Here is a 12,173-nt window from a genome sequence, read left to right on the forward strand (position 1 = left end):
CCCCACAGGGTGAACCTTAGGGCTCAGCGAATAGGGACATGAGAAGGAGACACATCCTCTCTGCAGAAGGGAGCAAGGCCCCCATAGGACTAGAGAGAAGAGTCCTGCAGGGTCCATGTCTGGGGCTGGACCTTGAGGACATGGCCCCATCCTCTGGCTAGTGTCCTATGGTATCTGAGCTCACACAGAGCCCAGCAGAGATCCCATTCCCTGACTCTTGCTTTTCCCAGCCACAGACCCCCTGGATTGGAGGGCAGGGTGGAGCCAGGTGGGAAAAAGCCTCTAGGCCCTCAGGTGCCCCCTTCTGCCTTCAGGCAACTACGGGAACGAAGTCGATGGGCTGTCACGACCCCATCGGCCTCGGCCTCGGAAGGAGCCTGGGGATGAGGAGGAAGTCGATCTGATCCAGAACTTGAGTGATGAAGAGACTGATGAGGGTGGGGGCCTGGCCTCGGTCTCCTCCACGCCACCCATGCGGCCCCAGATCACTGACAGGTGAGCCAGGCGGGACAGGGGCCCTGAGAGGCCCTGCCCACTGCCTGCCATCCTCTGGTGGTCTGTCCCCTGCCCGCCTGCCTGGGCACCCAGTCCTCAGTCTCCCACCTGCTCCCACCCCAGGAACTACTTCCATCTGCCCTACCTGGAGCACAAACCCTGCATCTACATCAAGAGCTGGTGGCCTGACCAACGCCGTCGCCTGTACAATGCCAACATCATGGACCACATCGCAGACAAGCTGGTCAGGGCCAGGCCGGGGGTGGGAGGGGAACGGCAGAGGGGGCGTGCTTCTGAGGGCCTCGCCCAGCCTGGACACCACCCCTGCCTCACACAAGGCCTGTCTGCCCAGCAGATTACCATGGGCATCGAGGAGGCACTGCAGAATGGCCCCAGCAGGTCCTGTGCTCCTGTCCCTGCCCCATTCCCAGGAGCAGTCCAGGGTCTGAGGGCTTCCCAGAGTGGAGTCTGGGAATTGTGGCCCATCTAGTCTTGGGTTTCCCTGGAGGCGTCTGGCCAATCCCTCTCTCTCTACCTGCTGCCCCCTTGCATCTGATCCTGGGCTCTGTCCGACCCCTGTGGGTCCACCAGGACCACAGACTCATGACCCAGAGATGGCTTCTTCCTCAGGAACCAAAGAGTCACGAGCATGACAGCTTCCAGGTTCTGAAAACAGAACCTGGAAATTGGTGTTTCTGGGCTTCCCTGGTGGCCCAGAAGGTAAAACGTCTGCTTGCAATGCGGGAGACCAGAGTTCAACCCCTGGGTTGGGAAGATCCCCTGGAGAAGGAAATGGCAACCCACTCCCCTACTCTTGCCTGGAAAATCCCATGGACAGAGGAGCCTGGTAGGCTACATTCCACGGGGTCGCAAAGAGTCGGACACGACTGAGCGACTTCACTTTCACTTTTCTTTATGATGGCGGAGCACTCCAGGGATAGTGCTCATGGGAGGTCCTAGGATACTAGCCCCTCATCCTCTTGATGAAAGAGGGAGATGTTTGGGGAGGCTGAGGGGGGCTGTGGCTCACACTGCTGGTTCACAGGAAGAAGGCCTGAATGATGTGCAGGAGATGATCAAAACGGAGAAGTCGTACCCTGAGCGTCGACTTCGGGGCGTCCTAGAGGAGCTGAGCTCTGGTTGCTAGTGAGTGGAGGGGCTGCCAGTGTGGGGCGGCAATGGGAGGCTGGCAGAGAAGGTGTCATCTCTGCTAAGCTCTGCTCCCACCCCCTACCCCAGCCGCTTCCTCTCCCTCGCGGACAAGGACCAGGGCCACTCATCCCGCACCAGGCTGGACCGGGAGCGTCTCAAGTCCTGCATGCGGGAGCTGGTGAGGACACGGCTGGACCACTCGGGGACAGAGGGAGGGTCTGGAGGTGAAAAGGGAAGCCGAGGTGGGGGAACATCTGTCTCTGAGGTCACGGCCCTCAGGGCCAGCCTCTCCATCATGTGTCACAACCTGAGCCCCACTTACATCCCCCCCACCTTGCAGGAAAGCATGGGGCAGCAGGCCAAGACCCTGCGGGCACAAGTGAAGCGGCACACGGTGCGCGACAAGCTGAGGCTCTGTCAGAACTTCCTGCAGAAGCTGCGCTTCCTGGCAGACGAGGTGTGCCCTGTGCTGGAGCGCGGTGCCAAACTGGAGCAAGGCGGGAGGGGCTGCATAGGAGGGGGCGGGCCCCTTCCCGTTCTGACAGGTGTTGAGGGACAGGGCTGACCAAGCCTTGCATCCTGCCCCATGCTCTTCCCACTCCATTGGCGGGAGGAGAAGGAAGGCCCAGTATCTGGTCCCCTCCCTTACGAGGCACACTGGCCTCCCCCACCGGACCCTGTCCCAGCCCCAGCACAGCATCCCTGACGTCTTCATCTGGATGATGAGCAACAACAAGCGCATTGCCTACACCCGGGTGCCCTCCAAGGACCTGCTCTTCTCCATCGTGGAGGAGGAACTGGGCAAGGACTGTGCCAAGGTCAAGACACTCTTCCTCAAGGTGCCGGAAGGGGAATGGATTAGCAGCGGGTGGAGGGGCTGGGGGCTGGGCTACTCTCAAGAGGTCATCTTCCTCTTGGAGGGAGCAGCATCCACACCCCTGGGTCTGCCAGGCCTGAGTGGACAAGATGCTCAGGGAAGAGCTAAAGAGAATAGGAAGGGGGATCCCGCCCTGCCCATCCCCTTCTGTGCTGTGTTTCCCCACTGCACAGCCCAGTGGGATGGCTGCGGTGGGGATGGGCCCCCTCTGACCACAGCTTCTTCAGCTCCCTGCCCCTTCCTCACCCCGAGGGCTCTGGCAGCTGACCCTGAGCCCACCCCCCAGCTGCCAGGGAAGCGGGGCTTCGGCTCGGCAGGCTGGACAGTGCAGGCCAAGCTGGAGCTCTACCTGTGGCTGGGTCTAAGCAAGCAGCGCAAGGACTTCCTGTGTGGCCTGCCCTGCGGCTTCGAGGAGGTCAAGGCAGCCCAGGGCCTGGGCCTACTCTCCTTCCCGCCCATCAGCCTGGTCTACACTAGTGAGTGAGGACTCCCAGGTCTGGGTGGCCCCGGCTCCGAGCCCTCACCCGGAGAGGGCACACTGGCTGGTGACCTGTTCCCCGAGCTTCATCCTGCTCTTCCCACAGAGAAGCAGGCCTTCCAGCTCCGCGCCCACATGTACCAGGCTCGCAGCCTCTTTGCTGCTGACAGCACCGGCCTCTCAGACCCCTTTGCCCGTGTCTTCTTCATCAACCAGAGTCAGTGCACAGAGGTGAGGGCACCGGGGAGGAGCGGGTGGCTCTGACTTTGAGAGCACTGGGGGGCCTGTGAGTTTCTGGGACCTGGAGAAACATAGCAGCCAGTACCCAGATCCTTAGAGGGAAGGCTTGCAGATAGCTGCAGGACAAGGCCACACTGGTGAAGACTTTAATCGTAGTTACGTTCAACATAGAAGACAGGGAAGACGTTGGCAGGGGGTGAGGGGGGACGGTCATGAGCAGACCTCATAGCAGCCTTCATTTAAGATTCCCCGAAGAGTCAGAGAACATGGCACTCCTGCCCCCGAGTCCCCCGGAAATGACAGGAGTGACTGGGGGTGACTCCTGCTCCGGTATCTGCCCACCCACCACCACCCCTACCTGTCACCTGTCTACCCCACCCTGCTGCAGGTACTGAATGAGACCCTGTGCCCCACCTGGGACCAGATGCTGGTGTTCGACAACCTGGAGCTCTACGGTGAAGCTCATGAGCTGCGGGACGATCCCCCCATCATTGTTATCGAAATCTACGACCAGGACACCATGGTATGGGTGGGCTCTGGCACTTGCACTGGCAGCTACCTCCCCAGCCCACCCTCAGAGCCCTTTGGCCAGGGTGCTTGCCAGGAAGCCAGGGGTCTGGGCTGCTGACCAGCCCTTCCGAGAGACCCCAGGTGTCTTCTGCCCTCTCACTGCAGCCTGACCCCTCCTGATGCTGTGGGCCTCTGGGGTCTCAGGGAGGAGACAGGCCAGGGCGTCCCTGCCTGCTGCACAGACAGACCAAGCCCAGGCCCAGTCGTGCCAAGAAGGCCTGCTATTCCCAGCCTTCCCCCATCCTAGACCGCCCAACTCCCCCCATCCCTGCATACAGTCATCAGCAGCCTCATAGCTCTCCATGGGTGCTCTGGAGTGAGGGAGTAGAGGATTGGGGTGACCCCTCCAGAGCTGGGGAGCCACTTACTACAAGCCACCCCAGCTACTGGGGAGCCCTGAGTGAGTTCTGGACTAGCACTAGAAGCACCTATTTCTAGATATGCATCTGCCATTCACTGCCAGCCTGGCCTGGAGCTAGCCTAAGACTTGGTTTCCCCATCTGTAAAATGGGGTGATCACACCTGCAACTACATGGGGCTATGGTGAAGACTGAAAGAGATCCTGGGTATGAAGGTGCCCGGTCAGTTCAGGCATCAAGAGGCCACCTTGGCTGTTTGTCGCATCAGGGCAAAGCCGACTTCATGGGCCGGACCTTTGCCAAGCCGCTGGTGAAGATGGCCGACGAGGCGTACTGCCCACCCCGCTTCCCGCCCCAGCTGGAGTACTATCAGATCTACCGGGGCAATGCCACGGCCGGGGACCTGCTGGCTGCCTTCGAGCTGCTGCAGGTGGGGCTGTTGGAAAGAGGGGGCTGGGCCAGGGGCCTCTCTCCTCCCCATCCTGCTGTGAGGCTATTGGGACTGAACTGGGGGTGTGGTTCCTGGGGACCTGTGCTGTTTGGCCTTTTCTGTCTCCCTAGATCATGTGGCACCTAACTGGTTGGGGGAGAGAGCCCTCTCCCTGGGCTCACCAGGATATGACACTGTGTCCCCCATCCCCCAGATTGGACCAGCAGGGAAGGCCGACCTGCCGCCAATCAACGGCCCAGTGGACATGGACCGAGGTCCCATCATGCCTGTGCCTGTGGGCATCCGACCCGTGCTTAGCAAGTACCGGGTGGAGGTGCGTGAGGGCTCCACCGCCCCTCCCGGCCCTGCCTTGGACAGGCCTGCCATACTTCCTGGTCCCCCTCACCCTCTCCCCATCAAGGATTGTATGCACACATCACACTGGTGGCATCAAACGCCAGGGGTTCTTCAGCAACCTCAGGCCATGCCTCGTTTTTCAGAAAAGACACCGAAGTCCCAGGAGGGGAGGTGACTGGCGCAAGGTCACACCCGGGAGCCAGCGGCAGACCCCAGCTCCCTCCCATCCCCTGCCCTTTCTGCACTGATTCACACTGTCCAGGACCTTTCCCGGCCTCCGTCTGCCCCAAGACCCACCCTCACCCCCCCTCAGCCCCTTCAGGACACCCTCCCTCATCAGCTCTCCCAGCCCTGCCCCTCCCGGTGAGTGGCCCCCCCACAGCCAGCGCCCCTGATGGAAGTGGCTGTCCCCACACACACAGGTGCTGTTCTGGGGCCTGCGAGACCTGAAGCGGGTAAACCTGGCCCAGGTGGACAGGCCGCGGGTGGACATCGAGTGCGCGGGGAAGGGGGTGCAGTCGTCCCTGATCCACAATTACAAGAAGAACCCCAACTTCAGCACCCTGGTCAAGTGGTTTGAAGTGGTGGGTGCGGGCCCAGGCGTGGTGGGACAGGGCTGGGCGCAGTGGGTACGGCCAGGGACGGCCAGTGCCTCTGCCCCTTCTCTGAGCTCAGGCTCCCTGCCCCCACCCCCAGGACCTCCCAGAGAACGAGCTCCTGCACCCGCCCTTGAACATCCGCGTGGTGGACTGCCGGGCCTTCGGCCGCTACACCCTGGTCGGCTCCCACGCTGTCAGCTCCCTGCGGCGCTTCATCTACCGACCCCCGGACCGCTCAGCTCCCAACTGGAACACTTCGGGTACGGCCGCTGCCGAGGCCCACGGGGGCTCCAGCTCGCAGTCCAGACCACGTGGTTCCCTCCTGGGGGCGTCCCCAGATGGGGTATGGGAGGCCAGGAAGGAGGGTCCACCCTGGAGGGTCTCCAGGGTGGAGGGGCTGTCCAGGCAGCCCCAAACTAGTGCCAGAAAGGCCAGAGCCCAGGCGTCCTTAGAGGGCCCGAGGGCAGATGGCCTTCTCTGCCTGACCCCAGCGAAGACTCTGCCCCCCGCCACCCACCACGTGCCCTCCACTGTGTCACTGAGCACAGCTCACACTCCTCTCTGGCTTACCTCCTCCCTCTCCTTATGCCCATCTTTTCTCCTCAACTGTCGAATCCCTCTCTCTTCCCCTCGGAAAGCTCCAGAATCAGCTTTAGGCCTCTGGACCTTCCAGCCACTCCCACTCTCACTCTTCCTCCTGCTCCTCCCTGTCTGTCTGTCTGTCGATCCGTCTCTCTGTCCAGGCAGGCTCCTCCAGGGCCGCCGTGGGCTGTACAGTGGGGGCCCCTCCTCTCGCCTCACAGGGGAGGTCGTGGTGAGCATGGAGCCGGAGGTGCCTGTCAAGAAGCTGGAGACCATGGTGAAGCTGGACGCGGTAAGGTGTCTGGAGACGTGCAATTGCGGGTGACACTTTCCCAAAGCCGGACCACCCCCACTCCACCCACCAGACAACACGTTAAGTCACTCCTCCTTCAGTGTGGGGTGGGCCAGGGCTAGCCCTGACTGCGTGTGCACACAGCCCTATCCTAGAGTGTCCAGGAAGGCAAGAATCTCAATTCTGCATGTGTGTATGTGCCATGAACATGCATGCAGTGCACATGTTTGAGAGACAGAGCAGTAACATGTGAAGGGATAGCCTGACATTATTTTTATTCCAACAAATGACACCACAGGCAAGGACTCCTTGTGTGAACATCAGTGTTCTCTCCAGAGGGTCCGAGTTTTCTTTCTCAGCCTTTTACAAACGACCCTCCCCAGGCCGGGGTTGGGGCAGGAGTTCCAGGTGGGAGTGCCTTTACTCCTCCTGGCTTAGGACTGGGACTGTTGGTCTGCCAAAAGGGGCCCTGTCACCTGGGTGTTCAGATACGGACTTGGAGCCATCAGGAGAGGGTGGGATGGAGGCCGGCCTGGAACAGGTCATCCTGAGTCCAGGCAGGACTGAGAGGGCAGGAGGCAGGCTTACCTCCCCACTGCCTTCTCCAAATCCCATTCCTGACATCGTGTTCTTCTCGCAGCCTGTGGCGTCTCCTAGCTTCTGAGACCTGGGCTGGGGTCCGAGAGGATCCTTCCTCACCCCATGACTCTGGTCCCCAGAGAGTATGGGCCAGTGGCTGAGTTAGCAGAGGGCATATGGCTCATGGAAGAGGCAAGCAGTCAAGGCCTGGTGCCTGGGCTGCAGGGCCGGGATTGGCACCACCAGGGGCTGTGGGGCTAAATCTTGAGATGCCACGTCCCCTCTCAGGTCCCAGCCTCTGAAGCTCCTCCTGGGGGCGGGCAGCTAGTTTCAGGCCATTAGTGAACAAAGAAGACAGCACAGACCTGAGCTTCACCATCGTCCCCAAGGGCTCTGGTGGGGCCTTTTTCATTGGGGTCCCCTTCAGCTGTGTAAATGTGTCCACTTACTCATTAAGGCACTTGCCTTTCACCCAGCCAACATTACCAACCTCCAGCTTCATGCCATGTCAACCTCCCCTCTTGACTCTGACTCCCCACTGCTATCATCTGGGAAGTTGACAACTCTCCTGGTGCCCAGTACCCCACCTTGGACTCAGGGGAGCCCTGCAACAAATCATTTTTAAAAGCCCCTAGTAATTCTCATGTGCAGTCAGGTTGGCAAACAACCACCCTGGAAGTTCTGAGGAAACATCTCTGAGGCAGACCTTCCACGGTCCTGGAATTGGCCTTGTGAGCACAGCACTCATGACCCAGGGACCATCCTTGTGTGAGCCCCTCCCTGCACCCTCCCTGGCTGGGCCACTGCTGCCACTTTCGGCCTGGTGGCTAAGCCTGTCCTTGTCTCCTTGGTTCCCCTCTGCAGACTTCCGATGCCGTCATCAAGGTGGATGTGGTGAGTGGGGATACCGCTGGGGAGCTCTGGGAAGAGAAGACCCTACACTACATAGGGTATCAGGCCAATGGTAGCAGCATTAGGGACCAAGCCACCCCACAGCTCCTGATGCTCCAGCCAGTGTAACCCCTCCTAAGAGGCAGAGGGAGAGAGCTGCTTGGGCTGCAAGCCCCTGAGCACCAATCCCACCTTGGCCAGGCTCATGCTGGTGGGTCATGACACTCTGTGGGCCATGGCATCCACTGACATAAAACAAGGTCCTGCCCCTTTCATACTGGTGGCTTCACAGAGCTCCCTGGAACCCAGGGCTTCCCGGGAGCAGATGGTCATAATGGATGGGGGACCCCCATATTGTCCAGGTTTCTGGGAATGGCCAGGGTGCAGGGACATATGCAGGACTCTGGACCTGGCCAACCCTGTAGGCTGAGGAAGAGAAGGAGAGGAAGAAGAAGAAGAAGAAGGGCAGCTCAGATGAGCCGGAGGAGGAGGAGCCAGATGAGAGTATGTTGGACTGGTGGTCCAAGTACTTTGCCTCCATTGACACCATGAAAGAGGTGAGGCCTCCGTCCTAGGCAGGGGGCTGAGGAGGGACTGGGCTGGGAGAGGTGATGCCAACTCCACATCAGACCCTCCTTTTCGGCTTCTTTCCTATACCCAGCAGAATGGTCTCCCCACTCCATCAATATGAGCTTGGAACAGTCTATCTCACAGCCTTGAAGTTCTAGCTCACCCTTTTCCAGTCTGCCTTCCCAGGCTTGGTTTTCTCAAGTCCTCATTCATTTATTCCACAAATATTCCTTGAGTATATAGGATGATGTACCACCAATGTAGGTGCTACAGGGGTCAAAAAATAAGATGCCAAACCTGCCCTGAGTATTTACTGGACATGCAAAATGCACATGTAAATAGATACAGTACAATGTGATAACAAAGGCAATTTAGTGCCTAGGAGGCAGGGAAAGCCTCACAGAGGAGGTGACCTTTGAGGAAGAGGAGAAACGTGCACTCAGAGGCCAAAAGGAAACAACAACTTCTCGGTAGTACTTGCACATCTATTATCATTTTACATATTATGTTATGTTATTTTACATGTCTTGGTCACTGCTGCTGTGTGAAATCTTCTTCCCTTGTTGTGCACACACAGGTCTACTGAGTCAGACTGCAAATTCCAGAAAGCTCATTTCTCCCCTTCCTCATTTGTCTCTTGTCCACACTGCCAACCTAGGCACCCAAGACTGACCAACTGACCAGAAGGGACACGTGCTCCTGGTTGTGTTTCCTTGACCAAGCTGATCCAGCCACATCCTCTCCCCAGGCCCTTTCTATGACCTGAGTTGTGTGTGATGTTTACCATTCATATTAGAGCCCAGGCTAAGCTGCTGTAGCAGGTCAGATTGCTATGAACAAGAATGCTGATATGGTGATTCACTGGGGTCAGAGACTGATATACTGCCATCTTGTTACTGGCATCTATATGGTTAGAGATGGCTTACCATCACATCCTAATACCAGTGCACAGGAAGGGTAAAGAGAAGAGGAGGCAGCATACTCCTTTCCTCTTGAGGGCCCAGCCTAGAAGCAGCACATAAGCACATCTACTCACATTGGCTAGAATCTAATCCCATAGCCACACTTAGCTGCAAGGGAGCCTGGGAAATGTGATCTTTAGCTAGGTGACTCTGTGCTAAAAACTTTTAGAGAGCAGAAGTGCAGATAATTGAGGGAAATCTAGTAGTATCTTCTACCACCTTGGGGAGGTTGCCCGTTGTCTCAAGTCTGTTCCTGTAATTTGCATAGGCTGCCACCAGGCGGCAGTGGCACCTTGGATGAATCCAGTGTGTACTGACTGAAGAAAATAAACCATGTTTTCTTATCCAGTTATACTTTTAAAACAACAAAACGTTAAAACTAGGAAACAATGTTAAAGAATACATATTTTTCAATCGTACATAACTGAAAGAATCATAAAACTCCTAAGTACACTTAAGTCATATTTTACACTATAAGCTTTTTTAACCCACTTAAGCAGAGCACATGATAAGTTTGAAACCCAGTGGGAAAGAGTTTCTGCTTCTAAAAATTTAAGACTGGTCTGAGACCACAGTGTGGGGTCAACAAACCCCGCCCTAGGAAACCTACCTTCCCTTCTCCTCACCTTATTTTTTGGCAGCAAATTCGACAACAAGAAATCTCAGGAATTGACTTGGAGGAGAAGGAGGAGATGGACAACACTGAAGGTGAGCCTGGAGCCCTGGAACTCTGCTTTCATCTCCCAGCCCATCGTATGAGTGGCTCCTCCACTCATCACACCAGCTGCTTCTCTTTCCCCTTCCCGTGGGTCCTCACAGCTGCAGCAGCCCACGGCAGATATCCTCAGGCATCCCTGAGGCCCTTATGTAGAGTGGCTTTTACTCTGACCAGTTGAGCAACCACAGTGACGGACAGACATTTAGAGCCTTTGAACATCAGAGCTGGAAGGGACCTCAGAACTCATCCCATTCTGTGTCTTCCAGACCTTTTCCATGGAACACTACGAATGGATTTTCTAAAGGGAAAAGAAGGTTCTGAGGCCAAATTGGTTAAACAGGTCCCTTGGTGCCGGATTCTCAGTGCCTTTAATATACAAATGCTTTTATAATAAATCTCTAAAAGAAAGACAGAATAAAATATTTCCCCAACTTATTACATATATATAATTATTATATCATGCATATACATTAGATAGATAGATAGATAGATATCCTTTCTCTTAAAGCATTCCAAGAACACCTACACTTAGTGTTTCACTGAATGCTGTTTGGAAAATGCTAATATAGAACAGTCCTCTTATTAGAGACCAGCAAAGTTAAATTAGTGAAGAGATGAGGTAGGTCTCCAGCCCTGGCTTTCCTACTCAGATCATTTCTGCCTCCTTGTCTATTTCCGGCTAGGCCTGAAGGGGCCGATGAAGGGCAAGGAGAAGGCAAGGGCTGCAAAGGAGGAGAAGAAGAAAAGAACCCAGAGCCTAGGCCCTGGCCAGGGGTCGGAGGCCCCCGAGAAGAGGAAACCCAAGATTGATGAGCTCAAGGTGAGGGTCTGGGAGCAGACCCCACCAGGGTGTGGGGACGTCATGCCTAGGTCAAGACAGAGGCCTGTAGGCCTGCCTCACCTCCCTGATGGCCTGGCTTGGCTCAGGTGTACCCCAAGGAGCTGGAGTCAGAGTTCGACAACTTCGAGGACTGGCTGCACACGTTCAACCTGCTTCGGGGGAAGACGGGGGACGACGAGGATGGCGGGACCGAGGAGGAGCGCATTGTGGGCCGGTTCAAGGTCAGGCGGCAAGTGTGAGCGGGGCCCAGCCCCTAAGACCCAGGCCCTGAGTCCTGAGCCCCCCCACCAGCTCTCCTCCCCACCCCAAGCCTGGGGCTGACAGCCAAGGGGAACTGTCAGCTGCCCCAGTGGGAAAACTATCAGAATACTTGCACACTGAGTGATAAGGGGGATCTGCCCTGAATCCAACTCCCCCACTTCAACCCCCACAGAATTGCCCCCACTCCGGCCACTTCCTCAAAAACCCCTGACTCTCTGTGACCCAGCAACTAAAAGATTAAGGCCCCAAACCCCCGCAGCAGGGTGCAGACCCTCAGTGCTCTGGGCTATTTTAAATGCCACCCCTGCCTGTGCCCACGGGAGCCTGCACCCTGATCCACACTTGCTGCACCCCAGGGCTCCCTCTGCGTGTACAAAGTGCCACTCCCAGAGGACGTGTCCCGGGAAGCCGGCTACGACCCCACCTACGGCATGTTCCAGGGCATCCCCAGCAATGACCCCATCAACGTGCTGGTCCGGGTCTACGTGGTCCGGGTGAGAGCCCCCTCGCAGCCTCTCTCCCCAGGTTCCCAGTTCTCCTGCCCAAGAGGGGCTGAAGCAACCTCAAACTGATAGCCCCCAACTGGGAGACACCAGGGAGGGCAGCTGGCCTTTTGCCATCCTTTATACAAGCGGAAGCCAAGGCCCAGAGTTGGTCAGGGACTCACCCGGGGTCACACAGCAACTCTCTGGTCCAGTGCTCCTGCCCTTCATTATCATGGGACCATCATGGGGTGGGGGAAGATGAGGGTGCAGGCACCCTGCTCAGGAGCGCCCCTCCCATCCCAGGCCACGGACCTGCACCCCGCAGACATCAACGGCAAAGCTGACCCGTACATCGCCATCCGGCTAGGCAAGACTGATATCCGTGACAAGGAGAACTACATCTCCAAGCAGCTCAACCCCGTCTTTGGGAAGTAA

General features: G+C 57.3%; 1 protein-coding gene across 2 annotated transcripts in view; it reads left to right on the top strand.

Annotated features, from left to right (window-relative positions):
* OTOF (otoferlin) overlaps positions 1-12,173 on the top strand; it is an 88,007-nt gene that overhangs the window by 66,920 nt on the left and 8,914 nt on the right. The window contains exons 17-37 of one of the 2 annotated variants that reach the window (XM_019970578.2): positions 315-495; positions 619-739; positions 1,541-1,641; positions 1,735-1,825; positions 1,988-2,104; positions 2,334-2,486; positions 2,811-3,000; positions 3,109-3,233; positions 3,631-3,765; positions 4,440-4,601; positions 4,816-4,935; positions 5,381-5,542; positions 5,655-5,817; positions 6,301-6,431; positions 7,875-7,904; positions 8,327-8,458; positions 10,075-10,141; positions 10,835-10,971; positions 11,079-11,213; positions 11,610-11,747; positions 12,042-12,169. In XM_019970578.2, the coding sequence (XP_019826137.2) occupies positions 315-495; positions 619-739; positions 1,541-1,641; positions 1,735-1,825; positions 1,988-2,104; positions 2,334-2,486; positions 2,811-3,000; positions 3,109-3,233; positions 3,631-3,765; positions 4,440-4,601; positions 4,816-4,935; positions 5,381-5,542; positions 5,655-5,817; positions 6,301-6,431; positions 7,875-7,904; positions 8,327-8,458; positions 10,075-10,141; positions 10,835-10,971; positions 11,079-11,213; positions 11,610-11,747; positions 12,042-12,169 (2,719 nt within the window). The remainder of the gene's footprint in view (positions 1-314; positions 496-618; positions 740-1,540; positions 1,642-1,734; positions 1,826-1,987; positions 2,105-2,333; positions 2,487-2,810; positions 3,001-3,108; positions 3,234-3,630; positions 3,766-4,439; positions 4,602-4,815; positions 4,936-5,380; positions 5,543-5,654; positions 5,818-6,300; positions 6,432-7,874; positions 7,905-8,326; positions 8,459-10,074; positions 10,142-10,834; positions 10,972-11,078; positions 11,214-11,609; positions 11,748-12,041; positions 12,170-12,173) is intronic. The other variant, XM_019970581.2, reaches the window with a different exon arrangement.

This window comes from Bos indicus, chromosome 11, assembly GCF_029378745.1.
Source record: "Bos indicus isolate NIAB-ARS_2022 breed Sahiwal x Tharparkar chromosome 11, NIAB-ARS_B.indTharparkar_mat_pri_1.0, whole genome shotgun sequence".
Taxonomy (NCBI): domain Eukaryota; kingdom Metazoa; phylum Chordata; class Mammalia; order Artiodactyla; family Bovidae; genus Bos; species Bos indicus.